This window comes from Schistocerca nitens, chromosome 4, assembly GCF_023898315.1.
Source record: "Schistocerca nitens isolate TAMUIC-IGC-003100 chromosome 4, iqSchNite1.1, whole genome shotgun sequence".
Lineage (NCBI taxonomy): Eukaryota > Metazoa > Arthropoda > Insecta > Orthoptera > Acrididae > Schistocerca > Schistocerca nitens.
This window is the reverse complement of record NC_064617.1, coordinates 743,844,121-743,868,281: the sequence shown is the minus strand read 5'-3', so window position 1 is coordinate 743,868,281 and position 24,161 is coordinate 743,844,121. Positions and strand designations below refer to the sequence as shown.

The 24,161-nt window shown below is 42.7% G+C and overlaps 1 protein-coding gene across 1 annotated transcript in view; it reads left to right on the top strand.

Moving 5' to 3' along the window:
- The window catches only part of LOC126252990 (selenocysteine lyase-like), a 175,790-nt gene that overhangs the window by 13,405 nt on the left and 138,224 nt on the right, over positions 1 to 24,161 (top strand). The window contains exon 3 of the mRNA XM_049954018.1: positions 16,315 to 16,486. Coding sequence (XP_049809975.1) covers positions 16,315 to 16,486 — 172 coding nt within the window. The remainder of the gene's footprint in view (positions 1 to 16,314; positions 16,487 to 24,161) is intronic.

Sequence of the window (24,161 nt, the reverse complement as noted above, 5' to 3'; positions counted from 1 at the left end):
GGCCATCGGTTCCCTCCCCTCGTGTGGAAGGGGTCCTTTGGGACTCTCTCTTCCAAAGTTTCCATAAATGCCAAAGCGGACACTCACTAGTGGCTAAAGGAGCCAAAAGCTGCTGGACAAAGAGCTTCATGGTCTTCCTCTGTGCCTGAAGCTACTTCAGAGAAGTCCTGGCAGCAAGACCCTAAAGAGAAGCGAGAGGGCAAGCAAACAAAGAAGAAGACTGCTAAGAAACAGGACCCTTTGGTGGCCCCAACACTATCGCTCCCTACTGGTTTTGCATCTGAGGAAGAGTTGGAGATTTTAGCATCCCCTGAGGATCTGGTTCTCACTGATGCCTCATCTGCAATAGGAATGGATACCAGTACTCAGTCAGTGGCAGCAGGTGACCCCGAGACATAAAGTGCCTCCTTGCACGTTTCATGCCTTCCCAGCCTCACGATAACGTCATACTCCAGTGGAATTGCTGCGGTTTTTTCCACCACCTGACTGAGCTACGGCAACTCTTAAGCTTTACACCTGCTTTCTGCATTGCCCTCCAGGCAACCTGGTTCTCGGCAATGCAGACTCCTGCCCTCCGCAGCTATAGGGGATATTACAAGATTCGTAGTGACTACAATAGAGTCTCAGGTGGAGTTTGCATCTGTGTCCTGAACTTGGTTTGTAGTGAACCTGTGCCCCTTCAAACACCTCTTGAAGCTGTGGCTGTCAGGATAAGGACAACACAGGAAATCACTGTCTGCAACGTGTATCTTCCTCCAGATGGTGCAGTACCCTGAACATATTGGATGCCATGATTCATCAACTCCCTAAAGGTTTCTTACTTTCGGGAAATTTTAACACCCATAACCCCTTGTGGAGTGCCACCGTGCTTACTGGCCGAGGTAAAGATGTCGAAAATTTACTGTCTCAACTTGACCTCTGCCTCTTAAATACTGGGGCCCCCACACATTTCAGTATGGCTCATAGTAGTTACTCACCCATTGATTTATCACTTTGCAGCCCAGGACTTCTCCCATCTGTCCACTGGGGCGCCCACAATGACTTGTGTGATAGTGACCATTTCCTCATCTTCCTGTGACTCTCCCGGCGTCATACCCACGGATGACTACTCAGATCGGCTTTAAACAAGGCAGACTGGGAAGCTTCCACCTCTGCTGTCACCGCTGAATCTCCCCCACATGGTGACATTGATGTGGTGGTTGAGAGAGTCACCAAGACGATGTTTCTGTGGCAGAAAACGTGATGCCTCGTTCCTTAGGGTGCCCCCGGCAAAAGACAGTACCTTGGTGGTTGCCAGAAATTGCTGAGGCCCTTAGAGCGTAGGCGGGCTCTACAGCACCTAATAACTTTTAAATGGCTCCATGCCCGCATTAGTCAGCTTATAAAAAGATGGAAACAGGAGAGTTGGGAGAGGTATGTCTCGACCATTGGCTGCCATACGTCACCTTCCCAAGTGTGGTCGAAGATCACACATGTTGTTGGGTACCAGACCCCAGCAGGTGTCCCTGGCGTTAAGATCAATGGCGTGATATCTACTAACGCCCACGTCATTGCCGAGCACTTTGCTGAGCACTATGCTCAAACCTCTGCGTCGGAGAACTACCCCCCAGCCTTTTACACCCTCCAATGGCAGATGGAAGGGAAGATCCTCTCGTTCACTACACACCACAGTGAACCCTATAATGCCCCATATACAGAGTGGGAGCTCCTCAGTGCCCTTGCACATTGACCATCACAGCTCCTGGGCCAGATCGGATCCACAGTCAGATGGTTAAATATCTCTTGTCTGACTACAAGTGACATCTCCTTGTCATCTTCAACTGGATCTGGTGTGATGGCACCTTTCCATCACAATGGCGGGAAAGCACCATCATTCCAGTGCTCAAACCCAGTAAAAACCTGCTTTATGTGGATAGCTATCGGCCCATCAGCCTCACCAATGTTCTTTGTAAGCTGTTAGAATGTAAGTTGGCGGTTGTGTTGGCCCCTGGAGTCACAGGGCCTACTTGCTCCATGCCAGGGCAGTTTCCACCATGGTCGCTACGCCACTGATAATCTTCTGTTGCTTGAGTCTGCCATCCAAACAGCCTTTTCCAGGCGCCATCTTTTTTGATTTGCAGAAAGTGTATGACACAACCTGACAGCATCATATCCTTGCCACTTTATATGAGTGGGGTCTCCTGGGACCACTCCCGATTTTTATCCAAAACTTCCTGTTGCTCCGTGCTTTCCATGTCCATGTGGGTGCCTTCCATAGTTCCCCCCATATCCTGCAGAATGGAGTCTCAAAGGGCTTTGTTATTGAGTGTATTTTTAGTGGCCATTAACGGTCTAGCAGCAGCTGTAGGGCTGTCAGTCTCACCTTCTCTGTATGCAGATGACTCCTGCATTTTGTACTGCTGCTCCAGTACTGGTGTTGCTAAGGGGCACTTACAGGTAGCCACCCACAAGGTGCAATCATGGGCTCTAGCCCATGGCTTCCGGTTTCCAGCCGCGAAGTCGTGTCTCATGCACTTCTTTCGGCATTGTACCATTCATCCGGAACCAGAACTTTACCTTAATGACAATCCACTCACAGTAGTGGAGACATATCAATTCTTAGCACTGGTTTTTGACACTCAATTGACTTGGCTTTCTCATCTTCATCAGCTTAAGTGGAAGTGCTGGCAGCACCTCGATGCCCTCCACTGCCTGAGCAATGCCAACTGGGGTGCAGATTGCTCTATGCTGCTGCAACTCTACAGAGCCCTTGTTCAATCCCACCTTGACTATGGGAGTGTGGTTTATGGTTCAGCAGTGCCCTCAGTGTTGCGTTTACTCGACCTAGTGCACCATTGAGAAGTTCGACTAGCGACATGAGCTTTTAGGACAAGTCCGGTGACCAGTGCACTGGTGGAGTCTCCATTACAGATCAGATGTGCACAACTGCTGTTCAGTTATTTTGCACACATTTATAGCTCTCCTGAGTGACCGAATTACTGCCTCCTTTTCCCAACCATGGCAGCTCATCTCCCACATTGGCGGCTGGGGTCAGGGCTTAAGGTTGTGGGTCGTGTCAGATTTCTTCTGTCTGAGCTGGATCCTTCTGCCTACCGCCTCTACTCAAGGTCCATTCACGTACACCTCCATGGCATAAACCTAGGGTGAAGCTATGTCTGGACCTTTCACATGACCCTAAGGACTCCATTAACCCTGCGGCTCTCTGCTGTCACTTCCTTTCGATTCTTGAAATGTCCCAGGGCTCTGAAGTGGTTTACACCAACAACTTGATAGCTGATGGTCATGTTGGCTTTGCCTATGTTCACAGAGGTCATATTGAACAGCACTCCTTGCCAGATGGCTGCAGTGTTTTCACTGCAGAGCTGGTGCACATATCTTGTGCCCATCACCTTCTGGTCATGCCCTGGCGAGTCATTTCGTCTCTGTACTGACTACTTGAGAAGTCTCCAAGCTATCGGCCAGTGCTACCCTCGTCATCCTTTGGTAGTAACCATCCGGGAGTACATCTGTGCCCTGGAATGGTCCAGTCATTCAGTGGTGTTTGTCTGGACCCCAGGACACATCAGCATCCCAGGCAATTAACTTGCTGACAGGGTGGCCAAACACACTACACACAAACTGCTTAGGGCGAATGACATTCCTTTAACTGACCTGCATTTCTTATTACATTGCAAGGTTTTTTGGCTTTGGGAGACAGAATATCATAGCAGTACGCACAACAAACTGCGTGTCATTAAGGAGACTACAAATGTGTGGAAGTTTTCCATCCGAGCCTCTCGTAGGGACTCTGTGGTTCTCTGCCAGCTCTGCATTGGCCACACATGGGTCTCCTACGGCTATCTCCTGCACCGTGAAGACCCATCTCAGTGTCGGTGCGGCACCCAGTTGACAGTGGCCCATATTCTGTTCCGCTGTCATTCTTTGGTTGCCCTTTGACGAAATCTTTGGTTACCGGACTTGTTGCCATTAATTTTGACAACACCTCATCGGCTGATTTAGTTTTATATTTTGTACATGAGGTTGGGTTTTATCATTTGATGTATGTGTTAGTGCATGTCATTTGTCCATCTGTGTCAACGACCCTAGTGCTTTAGGCTGGATGTTTTAATGTGTTGCAGAGTGGCTGGCTTCTCATTTTTATTCTTGTGGTCAGGCAGCCTTGGTAATCTGCTTTCTTGTTTTAATCTCTCTACCTGTTTCTTGCGTGTGTCTGTGGTTTTCTCATCCTCTTTTGTTCCTTGTAGTGTTTGATGCCTTTCTGTTGTTCTTGTGGTTTTTCTTTCCTTTCGGTATTGTGCTCTACGTCTCGTTTGTTTTATTCTTTCCCTCGTGATATTGTTTTAACAGGAATGAGGGACCAATGACCAAGCCTTTCAGGCACAAAAACTGCTTTGGGCCACACTCCTGTACACATTCCCCGTCCGGGTGGAGGCTCACCGCACTTTGAATTCGTCTCGTGGTGTGGTATATACTCGATCACTCGACGGATTGACTGACGAGGAGATTCAGTCTTTCCTCGCTGAGCAGAGTGTGACTGCTGTCCATAGGGTCATGAAAAAGGTCAACAATGACCTTGTACCGACCCGGACGCTTTTCTTGACCTTTGATAGTGTTCAGCTGCCGTCGCGTATCAAAGCGGGCTATGAGGTTATTTCTGTTCGCCCCTATGTCCCGACACCTACGCGCTGCTACCAGTGTCAGCATTTTAATCACACTCGCCAGTCTTGTTCCAATGCGGCTAAATGTGTCACTTGTGGCAGGGATGCCCATGAGGGTGACTGTCCACCTCCGTCTCCTCGTTGTGTGAACTGTCAGGGTGACCATGCAGCGTCCTCCCGCGACTGTCCCATCTACAAGGAAGAACGTTGTATCCAAGAAATTCGGGTCAAAGAGAAAGTGTCCACCTCGGCTGCTCGCAAGCTATTTGCTAGTAGGGAGCCCACGCTGCTCCCAGCAGGAAAATACAGCACTGTCCTCGCCTCGCCGAACATCTGGCCGTCCACCGGCGGAGGAAGCTCCTCCTCCCGGCCATCTTAACGAGATGGCCGATGAACCTATAGAACCATGGACGATGACTGTCCGCCTACTGATAGCGGTGGCAGTACTCGCTCGAAGCCAGGCCCTCAGCGGCCTTCGAGGTGACCCCTTCTTTCATCTTCCTTTTCTTCTCACGATGGCACTTATTCACTGGAATATTCGTAGCATTCGCTCCAACCGAGAGGACTTGAAGTTGCTGCTCCGCTTGCACCGTCCGCTCGTCGTAGCCCTCCAGGAAACGAAGCTACGCCCATGCGATCACATTGCCTTGGCACACTACACCTCTGTGCGTTTTGACTTACCCCCTGTGGTAGGTATTCCGGCTCATGGAGGGGTTATGTTGCTGGTCCGGGATGATATTTACTACGATCCCATCACATTGCACACCGGCCTGCAGGCAGTTGCCGTCCGAATTACTCTCCCCACTTTTACATTTTCTATTTGTACCATTTACACTCCATCGTCGTCTGCCGTTACCAGGGCAGACATGATGCAACTTATTGCTCAGCTACCTGCACCATTTTTGTCAACTGGAGACTTCAATGCCCACCATCCCCTTTGGGGCTCTCCAGCATCCTGCCCGAGGGGCTCCCTGTTAGCAGACCTTTTCAACCAGCTCAATCTTGTCTGCCTCAATACTGGCGCCCCTACTTTTTCTTTCGGACACATCTCATACCTATTCCCATTTAGACCTCTCTATATGTACTACCCAACTTGCACGACGGTTTGAGTGGTATGCCCTTTCTGGTACATATTTGAGCGACCACTTCCCGTGTGTCATCCATCTCCTGCATCATACCCCCTCTCCGTGCTCAGCTAGTTGGAACATCTCCAAAGCAGACTGGGGGCTCTTCTCTTCCAGGATGACCTTTCAGGATCAAACCTTCACAAGATGCGATAGTCAGGTCACACACCTCACAGAAGTCATTCTCACTGCTGCTGAATATTCCATCCCTCACACTACTTCTTCTCCACGTCGCGTACCAGTCCCCTGGTGGACCGCAGCATGTAGAGGCGCTTTACGTGCTCGCCGACGTGCTTTACGCACCTTTAAATGCCACCCTACAGTGGCGAATTGTATCACTTATAAACGATTACGTGCCCAGTGCCGTCGTATTATTAAAGAAAGCAAGAAAGCCAGCTGGGCTGCTTTCACAAGCACCTTCAACAGTTTTACTCCTTCTTCTGTTGTCTGGGGTAGCCTGCGCCGTCTATCTGGCACTAAGGTCCACTCACCAGTTTCTGGCTTGACGGTCGCGAATGACGTCCTTGTGGCCCCTGAGGATATCTCCAATGCCTTCGGCCGCTTTTTCGCAGAGGTTTCGAGCTCCGCTCATTACCACCCTGCCTTCCTCCCCCGAAAACAGACAGAGGAGGCTAGGCCACCTAACTTCCGCTCCTCGAATCGTGAAAGTTATAATGCCCCTTTCACCATGCGGGAACTCGAAAATGAACTTGCCCGGTCACGGTCCTCTGCTCCAGGACCTGATTCTATTCATATTCAGATGCTGAAGAACCTTTCTCCTGCGGGTAAAGGTTTCCTTCTTCGTACTTATAATCGCATCTGGATTGAGGGACATGTTCCCGCATGCTGGCCTCGAGTCTATTGTTGTACCGATTCCTAAGCCGGGGAAGGACAAGCACTTGCCTTCCAGTTATCGACCCATCTCGCTTACCAGCTGTGTCTGTAAGGTGATGGAGCGAATGGTTAACTCTCGTTTGGTTTGGCTGCTCGAATCTCGACGCCTACTTACCAATGTACAATGTGGATTTCGTAGGCGCCGCTCTGCTGTTGACCATCTGGTTACCTTGTCGACCTTCATTATGAATAACTTCTTGCGGAAGCGCCCGACCGCGGCTGTGTTCTTTGATTTGGAGAAGACTTACGACACCTGTTGGAGGGCGGGCATTCTCCGCACCATGCATACATGGGGCCTTCGCGGTCGCCTCCCTCTTTTTATTCGTTCCTTTTTAATGGATCGACAGTTCAGGGTACGTGTGGGTTCTGTCCTGTCGGACACCTTTCGCCAGGAGAATGGGGTGCCACAGGGCTCAGTTTTGAGCGTCGTTCTCTTCGCCATAGCGATCAATCCAATAATGGATTGCCTCCCAGCTGATGTATCAGGCTCCCTTTTCGTGGACGATTTTACCATCTATTGCAACGCGCAGCGTACATGTTTCCTGGAGCGCTGTCTTCAGCGTTCTCTTGACCAACTTTACTCCTGGAGTGTCACCAATGGCTTCCGTTTTTCTGCCGAGAGGTCTGTATTAACTTCTGGCGCCACAAAGAGTTTCTCCCACCGTCCTTACGACTCGGTCCCGATGCTCTCCCATTCGTGGAGACAACAAAATTTTTAGGTCTTACATTTGACAGGAAACTTAGCTGCTCTCCACATGTGTATTATTTGGCTGCCCGCCGTACTCGTTCTTTAAATGTCCTCCGTGTTCTCGGTGGTATGTTGTGGGGAGCGGATCGAACCGTCCTACTTCGCCTATATCGGTCGATCGTCCGCTCAAAGCTAGATTATGCGAGCTTCGTATACTCCTCTGCACGGCCGTCCATCTTACGCCGCCTCAACTCCATACAACATCGGGGTTTACGTCTTGCGATCGGAGCATTTTATATTAGTCCTGTCGAGAGTCTTCATGCTGAAGCCGGTGAATTGCCACTGCCCTACTGGCGCGATATACTGCTTTGTAGGTATTCCTGTCGGCTACTGTCTATGCCCGACCACCCGTCTTATCATTCCTTTTTTGACGACTCTCTCGATCGTCAATACGGGTTGTATGTCTCTGCCCTGCTACCCCCTGGAGTTCACTTTCGTCGCCTCCTTCAACACCTTGATTTTTCACTCCCTGCAACCTTTAGAGTGGGCGAGAGCCACACGCCACCTTGACTCCAGGCTCAGGTTCGTGTTCACCTTGACCTCAGCTCGCTCCCAAAGGAGGTTACCCCCGGTTCGGTATACCGCTCCCATTTTGTCGAACTTCGTTCGAAGTTCATTAATATGACCTTCATTTATACAGATGGCTCTAAGACCAATGACGGGGTTGGTTGTTCTTTTATTGTCGGGGCACAAAGTTTCAAATACTGGCTCCATGGCCATTGTTCGGTCTTCACAGCTGAGCTCTTTGCCCTCTACCAGGCTGTTCTTTACATCTGCCACCACCGACATTCTGCTTATGTCATCTGCTCCGATTCCCTGAGCGCCATCCAGAGCCTCAGTGATCCGTATCCGGTTCACCCTTTCGTGCACTGGATCCAACGCTCTCTTCAGCAGCTGGTGGACGACGGTTCTCCTGTTCGCTTTATGTGGGTTCCTGGCCATGTCGGTATCCCTGGGAATGAAACTGCAGATGCCGCGGCCAAGGCTGCGGTCCTCCAGCCTCGGACAGCTTCTTGTTGTGTCCCTTCATCAGATTGTAGCAGGGTCATTTGTTGGCGCATTTTATTGCTGTGGCATGCCGATTTGGCTGCACTTACGGACAACAGGCTTCAGGCCTTGAAACCTCTTCCCGCGGCTTGGACGTCCTCCTCACGCCCCTCTCGGCGGGAGGAGGTAGTTTTGGCCAGGTTACGAATTGGACATTGCCGGTTCAGCCATCGCCATCTGCTGACGGCTGCGCCGGCGCCGTTCTGCCCATGTGGGCAATTGCTGCCGGTCCGCCACATTTTAACGTCCTGTCCGGATTTTACTACACTGCGTCTTGATCTTGGCCTGCCATGTACTCTCGATGCCATTTTAGCGGATGACCCAGGAGCAGCTGCTCGCGTTCTTCGTTTTATCAACTTGACCAACCTGTCTAAGGACATTTGATTATGCTGTTTTTTTAATCCTATGCCTGTCAATCTTTTATCATGTTTTCCCTTTTAGTTGCTGTTTTAAACTTGTGCCTCGCGGTGCATTACTAACGTAGTCGGGCGCTAATGACCGTTGAAGTTGTGCGCCCTAAAACCACACAAAAAAAAAACCCAACAGTGCACCTGAAAAACTGTGCCCATGCACATTACTGTCCTCCATTATATGTCTTGACAAATGAGCCTTGTAAAAACATTAAACCATAACCATGTACTAAAATGTGACAGGATGCTGTAGTATTCCCTTTCATTACTACCTATTATGTTGTGTCCTGTAATAAATCTTTAATTGTGTAATATGCAGTGCTTGTGAAGAAGATTTTTGCTACCTTTTTAAATAAATGTGTTCTAGCAGTTGTTTTAATTTACTGTGGCAGTTTATTATACAAGTTTATCCCCTGGTATGAAATGCTATTTTGAGTTTTGTTTTTCTTGGGCAAATGTAACTTCAGACTAGCCCTTGTTCCATGATTATGAATAGATGTATTAGTGCAGTATTTAGTAGTATTTTCCCTGATATGTACCACAGTTTGCTATATGTATTCATTTGATGCACTGAGGATACCTATGTTTTTAAACAGCCCTTTACATTGAGCTGTACTACTGCTTCCAATTGTTATTCTTGTGGCCCCTTTCTGCACTTTAAAAACCATGTCCATGTTTTGTACCTTTGATCCCCAGAAATGAATCAAATAACAAAGAACTGAGTTTGTGTAGGTCACCACAAGACATTGCCTGTTAACATCCTATGAGTGTACCACGCTGATGACATTATTTTTGCCAGAATCTTTGTATGTTCACTCAGTGTTAGCTGACAATCAATGTTCATGTCTAAAACCTTTTTGTTTGCTGCACCATGTATAGATTTATCATCCATGCTTAAAATGACTGAGTTGCTTCCTCTCTCTGTGCTGAAATGCATACTTTTGGTTTTCTTTATGTTCGACATTAATTTATTAGCCTACATGCTGCCCAGTTGTAAACATCCTTGAGGGTTTCATTTACTTTCTCCAATAGGGGTTCTGAAGTTCTCTCATGGACTACAATATTGCTGTCATTGGCAAAGAGAACTTTTTCTCTATGTCTTACACTGTGTGGAAAGTCATTTATGTATATCAAGAACAGAATTAAACCCAATACACTACCCTGAGGAATACCTATGTTTATATTCTTGTCTGGCATTTGTTTTACTAAAAAATTATCATCAGCAGATATATGAACAAACTCCACCTTTTGCCCCCTTTATTCCAAATAGTACTGAAACCACTCATTTGCTGCCCCCCCCCCCCCCCCTTATGTCTAGGATCCTAGCTTACTCAATAGTTGTTTACAGTAAAGCCTCCGACAAGTTTAAGATGATGTTACTAACACAATCATCTCTACCATGAACTTCAAGTACCACTTCCAAGAACTCTGGAGTGGCCGATACTGTACTCTATCCCTTCTGAAACCCAGCTGTACTTCTTTAATGAGGTTGTATTTACTAATGTAAGTGAAATCTATCTTTTATGATTGCTTCAGTTATTTTTTAGAATGAAAACAGCAGTATTTCTCGGTGCTTTCTGCATTACCCTTCTTTAGCCAACGACACTACTCATAAATTCTTTAGGTATCCCCGGAAGAAACCTAAACTAACAGAATCATTTATTATTTTTGTTAGTGGGGTTTGTATGCTATCCATGCACACCTTCAGAACAAAGACAGGTACCTCATATATGCCTCCCGACTTTATATTTTTTAATTGTTGTGCTGTAGTCCTAACTAAGCTTTGTTATGGGAACCATCATTGTGCTTGTTGTGTAAGTCATTGTTTGTGCTATATGTATTTTACAGCTGAAAGCAAGGGGAAACTACAGCCATAATTTTTCCCGAGGGCATGCAGCCTTACTGTATGGGTAAATGATGATGGCCTCCTCTTGGGTAAAATATTCCGGAGGTAAAATAGTCCCCCATTCGGATCTCCAGGCGGGGACTACTCAGGAGGATGTTGTTATCAGGAGAAAGAAAACTGGCGTTCTACGGGTTGGAGTGTGGAATGTCAGATCCCTTAATCGGGCAGATAGGTTAGAAAATTTAAAAAGGGAAATGGATAGGTTAAAGTTAGATATAGTGGGAATTAGTGAAGTTTGGTTCAAGAATCATGAAAGAAGGTTGTATACATGGAAGAAGGCTGGAGATAGATAGATTATATAATGTTAAGACAGAGATTTAGGAACCAGGTTTTAAATTCTAAGACATTTCCAGGAGGAGATATGGACTCCGACCACAATCTATTGGTTATGAACTGTAGATTAAAACTGAAGAAACTGCAAAAAGGTGGGAATTTGAGGAAATGGTACCTGGATAAACTGACAGAACCAGAGGTTGTAGAGAGTCTCAGGGAGAGCATTAGGGAATGATTGACAATAATGGGGGAAAGAAATACAGTAGAAGAAGAATGGGTAGCTTTGAGAGATGAAATAGTGAAGGCAGCAGAGGATCAAGTAGGTAAAAAGACGAGGGCTAATAGAAATCCTTGGGTAACAGAAGAGATATTGAATTTAATTGATGAAAGGAGAAAATATAAAAATTCAGTAAATGAAGCAGGCAGAAAGGAATACAAACGTCTCAAAAATGAGGTCGACAGGAAGTGCAAAATGGCTAGTCAGGGATGGCTAGAGGACAAATGTAAGGATGTAGAAGCGCATATCACTAGGGGTAAGATAGATAATGCCTACAGGAAAATTAAAGAGACCTTTGGAGAAAAGAGAACCACTGCATGAATATCAAGAGCTCAGATGGAAATCCAGTTCTAAGCAAAGAAGGGAAAGCAGAAAGGTGGAAGCAGTATAAGGAGGGTCTGTACAAGGGCGATGTTCTTGAGGACAATATTATAGAAATGGAAGAGAATGTAGATGAAGATGAAAGAGGAGATATGATACTGCGTGAAGAGCTTGACAGAGCACTGAAAGACCTGAGTCAAAACAAGGCTCCGGGAGTAGACAGCATTCCATTAGAATTACTGATAGCCTTGGGAGAGCCAGCCCTGACAAAACTCTACCATCTGGTGAGCAAGATGTATGAGACAGGCGAAATACCCTCATACTTCAAGAAGAATATAATAATTCCAATCCCAAAGAAAGCAGGTGTTGACATGTATGAAAATTACCGAACTATCAGTTTAATAAGCCATGGCTGCAAAATACTAACATGAATTCTTTACAGACGATTGGATAAACTGGTAGAAGCAGACCTCAGGGAAGCTCAGTTTGGATTCCGTAGAAATGTTGGAACACGTGAGGCAATACTGACCCTATGACTTATCTTAGAAAATAGATTAAGGAAAGGCAAACCTGCATTTCTAGAATTTGTAGACTTAGAGAAAGCTTTTGACAATGTTGACTGGAATACTATCTTTCAAATTCTGAAGGTGGCAGGGTTAAATTACAAGGAGCGAAAGGCTATTTACAATTTGTACAGAAACCAGATGGCAGTTATAAGAGTCGAGGGGCATGAAAGGGAAGCAGAGGTTGGGAAAGGAGTGAGACAGGGTTGTAGCATATCCCCTATGTTATTCAATCTATATATTGAACAAGCAGTAAAGGAAACAAAAAGAAAAATTTGTAGTAGGAATTAAAATCCATGGAGAAGAAATAAAAACTTTGAGGTTCGCCGATGACATTGTAATTCTGTCAGAGACAGCAAAGGAACTGGAAGAGCAGATGAACAGAATGGACAGTTTCTTGAAAGGACGATATAAGATGAACATCAACAAAAGCAAAATGAGGATAGTCGAATTAAATTAGGTGATGCTGAGGGAATTAGATTAGGAAATGAGATGCTTAAAGTAGTAAATGAGTTTTGCTATTTGGGGAGCAAAATAACTGATGATGGTCGAAGTAGAGAGGATATAAAATGTAGACTGGCAATGGCAAGGAAAGTGTGTCTGAAGAAGACAAATTTGTTAACATCGAGTATAGATTTAAGTGTCAGGAAGTTGTTGCTGAAAGTATTTGTATTGAGTGTAGCCTGTATGGCAGTGAAACGTGGACAGTAAATAGTTTAAACAAGAAGAGAATAGATGCTTTCAAAATGTGGTGCTACAGAAGAATGCTGAAGATTAGATAGGTAGATCACATAACTAATGAGGAGGTATGGAATAGAATTGGGGAGAAGAGAAATTTGTGGCACAACTTGACTAGAAGACGGGATCGCTTGGTAGGACATATTCTGAGGCATCAAGGGATCACCAATTTAGTATTGGAGGGTAGCGTGGAGAGTAAAAATCGTAGAGGGAGACCAAGAGATGGATACACTAAGCAGATTCAGAAGTATGTTGTTTGCAGTAGGTACTGGGAGATGATGAAGCTTGCACAGGATAAAGTAGCATGGAGAGCTGCATCAAACCAGTCTCTGGACTGAAGACCACAACAACATCAACACATATGTGTTTTAGGAAGATTTTGCTGCAGCTTCTCCATGATGCCAGAAAAATAGTAATTTACAAAATTTGCTTTTTCCTGACCTCTTTCTGTCATTCTGTCCCTATCTTTGATTTGAATGTCATTGTGCCTGTGTTGTCTTTTCCAGTTTCTTGTATTATAGCCTCCCATACCACTTAGATTTTATTTTCTGCGTGATGTATTAATTTGTCATTGAATGATATTTTTAGCTGCCAGCAGTACTATCTTGTATATTTTTTATATCTGTGTTAGTACTCAAGGAACTGTGGAGTAGTGCAGCATTTTTGCAAGGAACTGAGTAATTGAAGTTTCTGTGATTACTTCCTACCACAGTTATTCACATGTTTGCCCTATGTGCAGCAGTAGAAATGGCTGCTTTTGGACATGTGACTTCAAAAAGTAATTTAAGTAATCTGCAAAATTCAGGGAACTTAGCATCTATATTGCTTTCCATATCTGCTTCATCCCAGGTTTGATTTGACAATACTGTAAAAAAAGTATACATCTTATGATCTGAGAAAATTCTTTTGTAGGCCGTCAGCTTTGCAGGTTTCACTGAGCATAGCTTTAATATCTGACAATAAAGATCCAAAATGCCAAGATCTCTTATAACTACTTTTCAGTGTCAGTGTCCATAAGTTTCTTGTCTAAAACTGTAGGTGAACTTTCTGAAACTCCTATTGCACTTGGGCCACATCCAAAGTGCTCAGTGTTTGGAAGGTAATTACTGATTTCACCCTCAATATCTATCTTAATATTCTTGTCCCCATATATTATGCTAGTACTTGGGGGGGGGGGGGGGGGACTTCCACAACTTCAGTTAATTTGTTGAAGTAATTGTCCATATTACCACTAGCAGGGCAGTAAACACACAGAATGGTTAGCTTCTTATAGGCATGTGACTTTGTTACTTCAGTGGCAGACAGTTCAAAATGTTTGTCTACACTGATTGTTTCAGCTCTTCTCTCCCTTTAAAATGTGTGCCACCCCTGTTATAAATACATGATTCCCCACCCTTTACGGTAGACCTAAAGTAACAACTTGCACAATGATATGGTTATAGCACTATATGCTGCAATTAATCATCTCTACAATAGTGATCTGTAATGGATACTGCCATGCTGCTCACAGACTGTATTTCAACTTCAAGCTGGTGTACTTTCTTTTTAATGGACAGCACATATTGATGAATAATGGATAATTCTGGACAAAATTCCATGGTGCTTGCACACTACAGTGTGGCACATTCTTTTTCCCACATGCACGGTTTAGAAGTCTTGAAGCCGGTTGATATCCTTTCAAGAGGGGGGAACCTGTGCCATGGATTATCCTAAAGAGCCCTAGTTGGCCTACCAATGACAACAGATACTTGACCATGTGTGACACCACACCTACCCACTATAGTCTCACTTATTAACTCCACCTACCTCCCATTCCCAAACCTGTTGAGGTGCAGATCATGCCTAGTGCAGCTCCATCTCCTGATAGTCTCCACTGGCACCATCACAGTGTGCACCTGGCCAGCAGTCATCAGCACCATCCCCTGCTCTGCATTGACATGCCTTAGAGCACTGCCATGATTAGGCCGATCAAGCTGCTGGAGCAGTGCTACAATGCTCACATTGGTGCCACCAGTTAGGGAAGCTATCTTATTCAGGCCATCCTCTACACTGTGTGCTCTGTCCCTCTCCAGGCTGTTCTCTGCTCCACCCACTGTCACTACCTGATCATGTCCTTACACAATGACCCTAAACCCACAATCAGCTGACCCAGCACAGCACTTGGCCATGGCTGTTACCTAGCAGCAGTACTCTCGTCTTCCTAACACTCGCGTTATTGTTAACCTTTCTAATCACAGACAGTCTGCTGCACACATCCTACTCTTACATCATGTAAGACTCCTCTCCTGTCATCTCCGGCAGCTGAAATCTATTGCTGGTAACTACAATAATATTGTCAGACTGCATCCTATTCCTGCTAGCCTTCTCCCAACCGTCCCCACAATTAGTACCTTCCCTCGTACTAATAAGATCTCTTCTATGAAGGTCATTCAGTAATTAGAGAGACAAATTGGTCTGGAGAAAAGCATTAATTTTTACAAAACAATACTTTTTGTACTTTTCAACATAATCCCTTTGAACATATATGCACTTGTTCCAAGGGGCTACAAACTTTTTTATTCCGGCTGCAAATAACTCCTTATCTTGATGTCTCAACCAATTAAACACGAACTTTTTCATGTCTGTGTTGTCCTGGAATCTCTTCCCACATAATGCCTCCTTCAGTGCAGGAAACAAATGGAAATCACTAAGTACTAAATCAGGACTATAAGGGGGATGAGGCAGTACTTCCCAGCCCATTTTGTTGATGGCTTCACAGGTTAGTTGAGCAATATGAGGACGTGTGTTGTGTTGCTGGAGAGTCACACATCTCCTTTGAGATCCACGGCATCTCTCTCTCATGCCTGGCTTCACCTTGTTTAATAGCAAATCCGAATAGTATTTGCTGTTCACTGTACATTGCTCTTCAAGATAATTACAAAAAACTGGACCTTCAGCATCCCAAAACACCATCAACATGACTTTTCCTGCTGATGCTTGAGTTTTTAATTTTTTCTTGACAGGTGAGTTGGTGCTTCCCAAAATGTGGAATCGGACACAAAAAAAAAAAAAACAAAGATACAATCAAAAATTAAGTTTTCACTAGTATTATAATCACACTTGCCACTCACAAGCTAGGTGATTATGCAATTGATTGATTGTTTTATTCATTCTTAGTACAATGCATGTTATGCGGATGTTGTCAGTGGTTGATATAGTGGTTTTTATTAAACTAATGTAGGTCTACATAACTTCTGACAAATTTTAGAGTTCTTAAAAATAGTCCTATAGCATTTCTAGGTGAATCATATAGTATCACAAATTATGTGCCCCCATATATTAAGATATATAGTACATATCTTTTCTTTGATTGTAGGCAAACAATATGGTAATATTTAGTACCGTCAATAAGTACAAGTCAAGGATTCAGGAAAATTTGTATCCTGATGGAGACCTAAAAAAATCAAATCCTCATGTAATTACTACTGACATTGAGCATGACTCTGTCATTTTGCCACTAAAGAAACTAAAGGAAGATGGTTTTGTTGGTAAGTAAGTTATCAGGTTATTAAATTAACAAGCTTGTTGTGATAAGTTTCATTGCATGTTTATTGAGAGGAAGTACACAGTTTATTTACTTCATTGTGATATTCTTCTTCATATGTTCACCAACTAGTGAACACTTACTCTGTATTCATTCACATACCATGTTGCATAGATCCCACTATACAGCAGGACATTCATGGATATGGAAAAAGTGAATTTACTCATTAACCGACAGAAGCATCCACTGCAAACTTCATTGCTTGACAAAAAAAGGGAGGCAGAAATAAAATGGAGCTTACTAAACCAAGAGGGCCTGTGATTTTATTTTAATGTTTACAAAATTGGAAGGGTGCCATAAAGCACTATCCCTCATGCTCCATTCGGGATGGATCTGGGCATCCTTCTAGTCATGGAAGTCATCTATTTCAATTAGACTGTGCATATATACATATGCCATGTCTGAACGAATGTTGGCCTGTTAAAAAATGGTACCACAATAATACTGCATGAGAGGATGCAGAATGTATGTGACATATATTTGTGCCATCATTTCCTTCAGTCACTACCAGAGATGTATTGAAGTCGTACCAGGTAGCTCCACATGTCATGATGTCAGCAGTACTACTGCTGTGATTCTCCAAAATGTTAGAAGAATTTGACCACTCCCCAGGTTACCACCATACTTGCCAACAATGGTCATCCATGGTAGTGGAGCACTGAAAGTAATTGCCGAACACACTGGGACACCATGTATCAACAGTCCAAGTTTCCCAGTCATTACACCATTTTAAACACAGCCATTTGTGTTGTAACAATATTTGAGAAGGAAAGTTTCCACTCACCATATAGCAGAGACGCTGAGTTGCAGATAGGCATACCAAAAAGACTTTCACAATTAGAGCTTTCGGCCATTGGCCTTCAACAACAATAGACACACATACATGCACACACATACACTCATGCAAACGCAACTCACACACATGACTGCAGTCTCAGGCAAGTGAAAACACACTGTGTGCAGCAGCACCAGTTCATTATGGGAGTGGCGACTGAGTAGGGGTAAGGAGACCGGGACGGGGAGTGGCGGGATAGTATGGTGGGGGCGGTGGACAGAGAAGTGCTGCAGGGTAGACGGGAGGCAGGGGTGAGGTGGACGAGGGGGGGGGGGGGAGTAGCAGAAAAGGAGAGAAATTAAAAGATTGGGTGTGATGGTAGAATGGCAGATGTGTATTGCTAGAATGGGAACAGGGAAGGGGCTGGATGGGTGAGGACAGTGACTAATGAAGGTTGAGGCCAGGAAGGTTATAGAAACATAGGATGTATTGCAGGGAAAGTTCCCACCTGCGCAATTTAGAAAAAGCTGGTGTTGGTGGGAAGGATGAATATGGCACAGGCTTTGAAGCAGTCATTGAAATGAAGGATATCATGTTTGGCAGCGTGTTCAGCAACAGGGTGGTCCATTTATTTCTTGGCGACAGTTTGTCGGTAGCCATTCATGTGGACAGACAGCTTGTCATGCCTACATAGATAGCAGCACAGTGGTTAGATTCCATCCTGGTTACATTCCATATTGGATTTTCCATTTTTTGATGATTTCCATTTGTGTTGTGATGTTTATGGCAAGCTGTATGTGGGATGGTAATTCCTTAGTGTGGCTGCTGCTAGTCCCTGACATATGGTGCAGGACAACATAAACCGTTGGATGGAGTCTATTACTTGTTCTCGGATTTTAGGTGCAGATTTGAAGGGGTTTAACATGTTCTTGGTGCACAGTGCAATGATCCTCCGTAGTGCTGGTCAGATATGGTCAACCAGAACTTTGATGATGAGTTTATCTGCCTTCATGTAGCTATGGCCTCCAACATCATACCACTGTCACGGCAGACTACCCCAAAAATCTGAATGTTGCCCAATTTGACCAGCTGGCAAAACGGAAACCCACAATGAGGCTTCTTTGAGCCTGTCATGTGCTGGTAATGCTGTCTCACATAAGTACACAGCATCTCTGTGTCCTCCATAGTGATCACTCAGCATCTTACACTGTTCACACTCCTTATATTCCCTACCAAGCCAGTATTAACAATAAACACAGACAACACTAAGCACTTTGGTGGCCATTCTACCTGTTACAGAGAATTGTAACTCTTAATCATCTACTTATCAACTGATGGTGTACGAAGTCACATTGACACTGACCATGTCATCTAGGTGCTTCTCTCTTTTTTTTTTTTTGACAAGCAGACTTACTTCTGTGAAGCATACCAACAATGCATTATAACTAGTGCTAATTTACTTTCACTGACAATTTTGAGAATTGCTTCTAGATTACTTTGTGCTTGTATACTAGGAGAATACCAGCTAATTTAAGAAAAATCAAATGTCAATACCCTTAAATTTTTCAGCTGCTTTTTTAATCTGATAGTTCAAACAGAGCACTTGTGCAACTTTGCACAGACCATTGGCATGTTTTTGCATGCTATAAAGTAAAGATCTGTTCAGTACAAATATGAATTTACATCCAAATATTCAGATAAAATGTATGAGTGGCTGACAAGTTATTCATTTCTTTGTTTTTGACTATTTGGGGATTTTTAATTTCCTTCCTGATGACCACTTGAAACATACTGTAGACTATTGCACCAGAATGTAAAGCTCCCTTCTGGATGCTATAGATAGATGCATAGTCTATACTAGGCTGTTCCAATGGACACGAGCACTCTCAAGTGCCCCCCAGCTTGCTCTCAGGCAGGTACAAATAGTATAGACAACATGCCCATTTGCACACATTGTGCATATCTGCCAACCACTTTGTCACTCCTAGCCCTGTGTGTTCACCTGGTGCAGTAAGGTTCCATACACTATGGCTGGATCTCTGACTGCCTGTTTGTCAACTGTTTCCCCACAAGTGCTTGTAGGTTCTTTGCTGTCCACTAGTTGGCATGCAAGCTAGAACAGCCTGGTCTCTATGAAAATTACTTCTAGCGTTGTGGTTGTAAATTGTACAGTTCATCTTAAAGTCACTCCTGTTGTTAATTACAAATACAGTTACAGAGTGTATGTAGTGGCATGTGTAAGATTCCTAGGTTCCTGAAGCAAGGTAAATGGTTACCAGCTTTATACCATATTCTTATTATATCTTTCTGTATCATAAAAACTTAAGTTACCTTAGCTGTCTTATGCCATAGGACAATACTGAGTGAAAATATGCTAGCAGTGCTGTCTGTAGCTCAACACAAAATTACTAAATGCAAAACAAGGAAAAATGGTCTTCTAGATTAACTTACCCCTATGCTTATGTACCTTTAGTTTATGGTCCACGTGGCTCCGTAGGAAAATTTACATATTAAACTCTATTCAGTGTTTGCCCAGTGCTCTGACACCAGTAAGTCATTTTTGTTTGGAACTGCATAATACATGCTTGTGAGATAAAGGGTGGAGATGTTTGACTGTTTCACCAATATTTGTGTCATCTGCAAACACCACATGTTTTGCAGGGTCATTCAATGACATAGGTGAATCATTTGTGTTGACCAAGAACAAGAGTGGGACATGCACTCAACCTTGCAGGAGATTAAACTCAATTTAGCAAATTCTGTGACAGAAATGAATCTAATATGACCTGTTTCCTGTTAATAAAATACAACTACAACCATGCAAGGAAATGCTTTTAAAGATGTAGTGTTAATTTCCCCGGTAGACTTTCGTTATCTAAAATATCGAGATCCTTTGAAAGATAACAAATAATGTCAAAAGGGTAACTTCCATGTTTAATTCTACCGGAAATAAATGCTCTAAGGAACCCAAATACAGCTGGTGCTCAAAAATTATTCCCAGAAAGTTGGTTCAGTATTCTGTCGTAAACTACCTTACAGAAAATTTTGAGAATGTGGAAAGGCAGGAGATAGGTGTGTAATTATATGTTGCTTGCTTATCACCACTTGTCGTGGGTGTAATTACTGCATACTTCAGTTTTTCTAGAAATATGTTTTGACTCATTGACGCTGCAAAGAATACTGAAGGGGGCGTTCTGAAGATAGCATAAGATTTTTGTACCTTGGTCCATTTTTCCCCATGATGTCAACTATTGTTAGAAAGAATTCATTGGATTTAGTGGATAATAATCATCTTGTGGTGGTGTTGCAGTTCAACAAACTACTCATTAAAAAAAGAAATGTTCTCTCTCTCTCTCTCTCTCTCTCTCTCTCTCTCTCTCTCTCTCTCTCTCTCCCTCTCCCTCCCTCCCCCTCCCTCTCTCCACCAGACCTGAAAAACACACACACACACACACACACACACACACACACACACACACACACACACACACACACACACCAAAAACGCCAAATACACTTCAGACTTGTGCACCTCATGCAGACAAGCACACCACAGGACAAATACTTCAGACTTGTGCACCTCATGCAGACAAGCACACCACAGGACAAATGAATACTACACAGCTACAACAATACATAATGGTGGCGAAAACTCTGTCAATGTTTGCAATTTCGTAGAAAGTACATTGTAAACGACCATAAGTCCCAGAAATCATCATGTTCACCTTGCCAAAACATATGAGAAAACACACAACATCAAAGCTGCAAGTAACACACAAAAAACGTGATATATACTCATTTCTGTTAGTAAATGCATAATAAACAGAAAAATAAAAATTACTTTTTGCTGTTGGCAGATGACAAATTGTAGATTGTGTAGTAGACTAGCTACTGACATAAATACCGAGTAGCTTCATGTAAGGTATGTAAACCAATCCATACATCCACTCTCTTGCCAATTAAGCTATAACTAGAACTTTACACATAATGTAATGAACAACATACAGTGCATCAGGTTGTTAATACATGTCTCAACTGTGAACTGTAAACAAGTGACCTATAATATTTTACAACAATTATTCATTTGCAATTGTAAATATTTTGTACCAAAAGTTTCTCTAAATGTGAATATGTAACAACAATTTTACAGTAAGAAAATAACCCACTGAAGATAGCACAAGAAGTGCTGAAACTTGTCTGGGTAAAACGAAACTGAAAAGTTGTCTTGCATGAGGCAAAATTCCTCATCCTATTTTCATAGCAAGCACAGACATAAGAAAAAATGCAACACCACAAGCCAATTATTTCCACGCCAAGCCAGGTATTTCCTTCGCAGCTCTTCAACAAATTCCAGAACACAACCATCAAACTTCAAGAATGCATACTCAACATAAAATTCAACAGACTATGTTTGGCCTATAAAATGGTACCCAACTATGTAACCATAACTGTAAACAACATGTCATCTGCAATACAACAGACAAACCTTAAGGTTAATATCATCACGTGGGTAAAGCAAGAAATCCAGTCTTTGTATTCGAAAAAAACGGGCTCTGAATATTGAACTATACATATTGCATATAGAACTAGCAAATCACATAAGTATCCACAATTTGTTGATGAATTAATGTACAGGGTTAGAACACACACAGACACCATAATAGACAGAAGACATACAATCCAAAGAAAGAAACTCACCAAAATGATAAATCACACAAACACCTACCAGTCCCATCACCAATACAACAAACACACCTTTCACAAAGGAGTGATTAATCTAACAGACATAAAATTATCTGAACAAGAAAGCAGCCCCAAACATAACATAAACACAATGGTGTCACACAGTGTAACGTTCGCCTATTATTATTATTATTATTATTATTATTATTATTATTATTTTTCTCTTCATTTGTCATCCTTGGTGTCAACGTACTGCGTTGCTATTCTGGCTGAAAAATGGGGGGTGGAAGTCAAACGCAGACTACTTTAAATCATGTAGCAGACAGGTGCACATTTTCATTTCACAGTTGTTTACTTTCACTGTTCACAACCCCCCCCCCCCCCCCCCCATATACACATTTAATATGACCAGTGCACAATTGTTTAACTTTTGATAAGCCTCATTAATAGTTTGCAGGCGAACATCCACATACTGCTACAATAGTTTACTGTCAAACATCTAAGAGCAGTAAAAACTTAACCACTCATTTCTTGAAGACTAACAAGGTATGTATGGAACAGACATTGTCATTGTTTTCACACACTGCCTAATTGTGTTACGCTTATTTCATGGATGCATTGTTTTTGATCTAACCAACACAGGTTTTCGTCTGAAACCTGGCCGTGCACTGACTGTCTCCGGGCCCTTATATATCCTCACAATAATAGATGCTGAAACTTCACATTGTTTGAAGTTACATTTACAGAAATTACAATTGAAACTTAACTCATTAAATTAATGGAATAAATCAAAAAATTCATTCCTTTTAACAGTTTCTTCTACTACAAGGGTTTGGCCAAATTATTTGTTTAAATGATGAAATTAACAAATGTCATTACGCAAACAATACTTCTGACAAAACTGTTAATTACTTTGGAATTAATTAAGGGTTGGCTTTGCTAACAAGTTTTTGAATTGATCCAAATATATGCTTTCAGAATACTATTAGCTGTTCCTCCAAATGTTTATAATCAGTACAGAATGTATATTTGTTTATAAGTCAACAATAGAATTTAAGTTACCAAACAGTTACTGATATCACCCTATAACAATAGTATTAATTATGATAGTCAAAATAAATTAGAAAATCAAATATGTACTTAAAAGTAAACACAAAATTAGATGTGGTGTTATATTCTTTAAAACTGAGGGTGAACCTTTCTCTTTTATGAAAATGCATATTATACTCACTTGTAGTAATGATAGTTAGTCAAAAATGGAAAATAAAATTTAAGAAGGCAGATGGAGAAACAATAGTGGAAGTAAAAATATCCCAGCTTGCTTTGGCACATCACCCCCTCATTGGATTGACCAGATACGTATTGCAAATACCTAACTGGGCAATTCAATGACCGCAGACAGTGGGTTAAAATTCTACAAACAAGAAAATATTACATAAGAAATCTTCTCAAAACTGCAGTACATATGTTTTTCAAATTCTAACTTACAAGTACTGGCCATACGAAAATCCCCATACAAAATACTTGTTTACAGTGCATTGTACAATGTCACAAAATATCCACAAGTTATACTTTTAACAAAAATTATGCATCTACATCATAACATGTCTTCTTTGGGTAAGCGAAGATTACATTTAAAGATACATGTCATTTTATACAAGTCCTGTCTTGCTTAACAAAAAATTAATCGTCATTAGCAAAAAGTTAAATTACGCTGTGCATTTCAGTTCATTTTTAGACAGAAAATTTCACTTGCTTAATGTTTAGTATTTTTCACAAGCACTTTCACACTTTTAATGAGCTTTTACCCATTTTCTCACCAAGTTGTCCATGCCTTCAACAGGACCAAGTGGCAGTTAGTAAGAAAATGCACTGCTATCAGTTCCCTTGCAGGTGATTCTCCTCTGCCACAGTAATGAAAAAATGAATAAGATTAAGAATCTTTATTAGCCGTTCAGTATTTTCTTATACAATGGGCTTCATCAATAAGTTCAATTACAGTATAAAGATGGTTATATATATATATATATATATATATATATATATATATATATATATATATATATATATATATATATTAATAGAGGGAAACATTCCACGTGGGAAAAATATATCTAAAAACAAAGATGATGTGACTTACCAAACGAAAGTGCTGGCACGT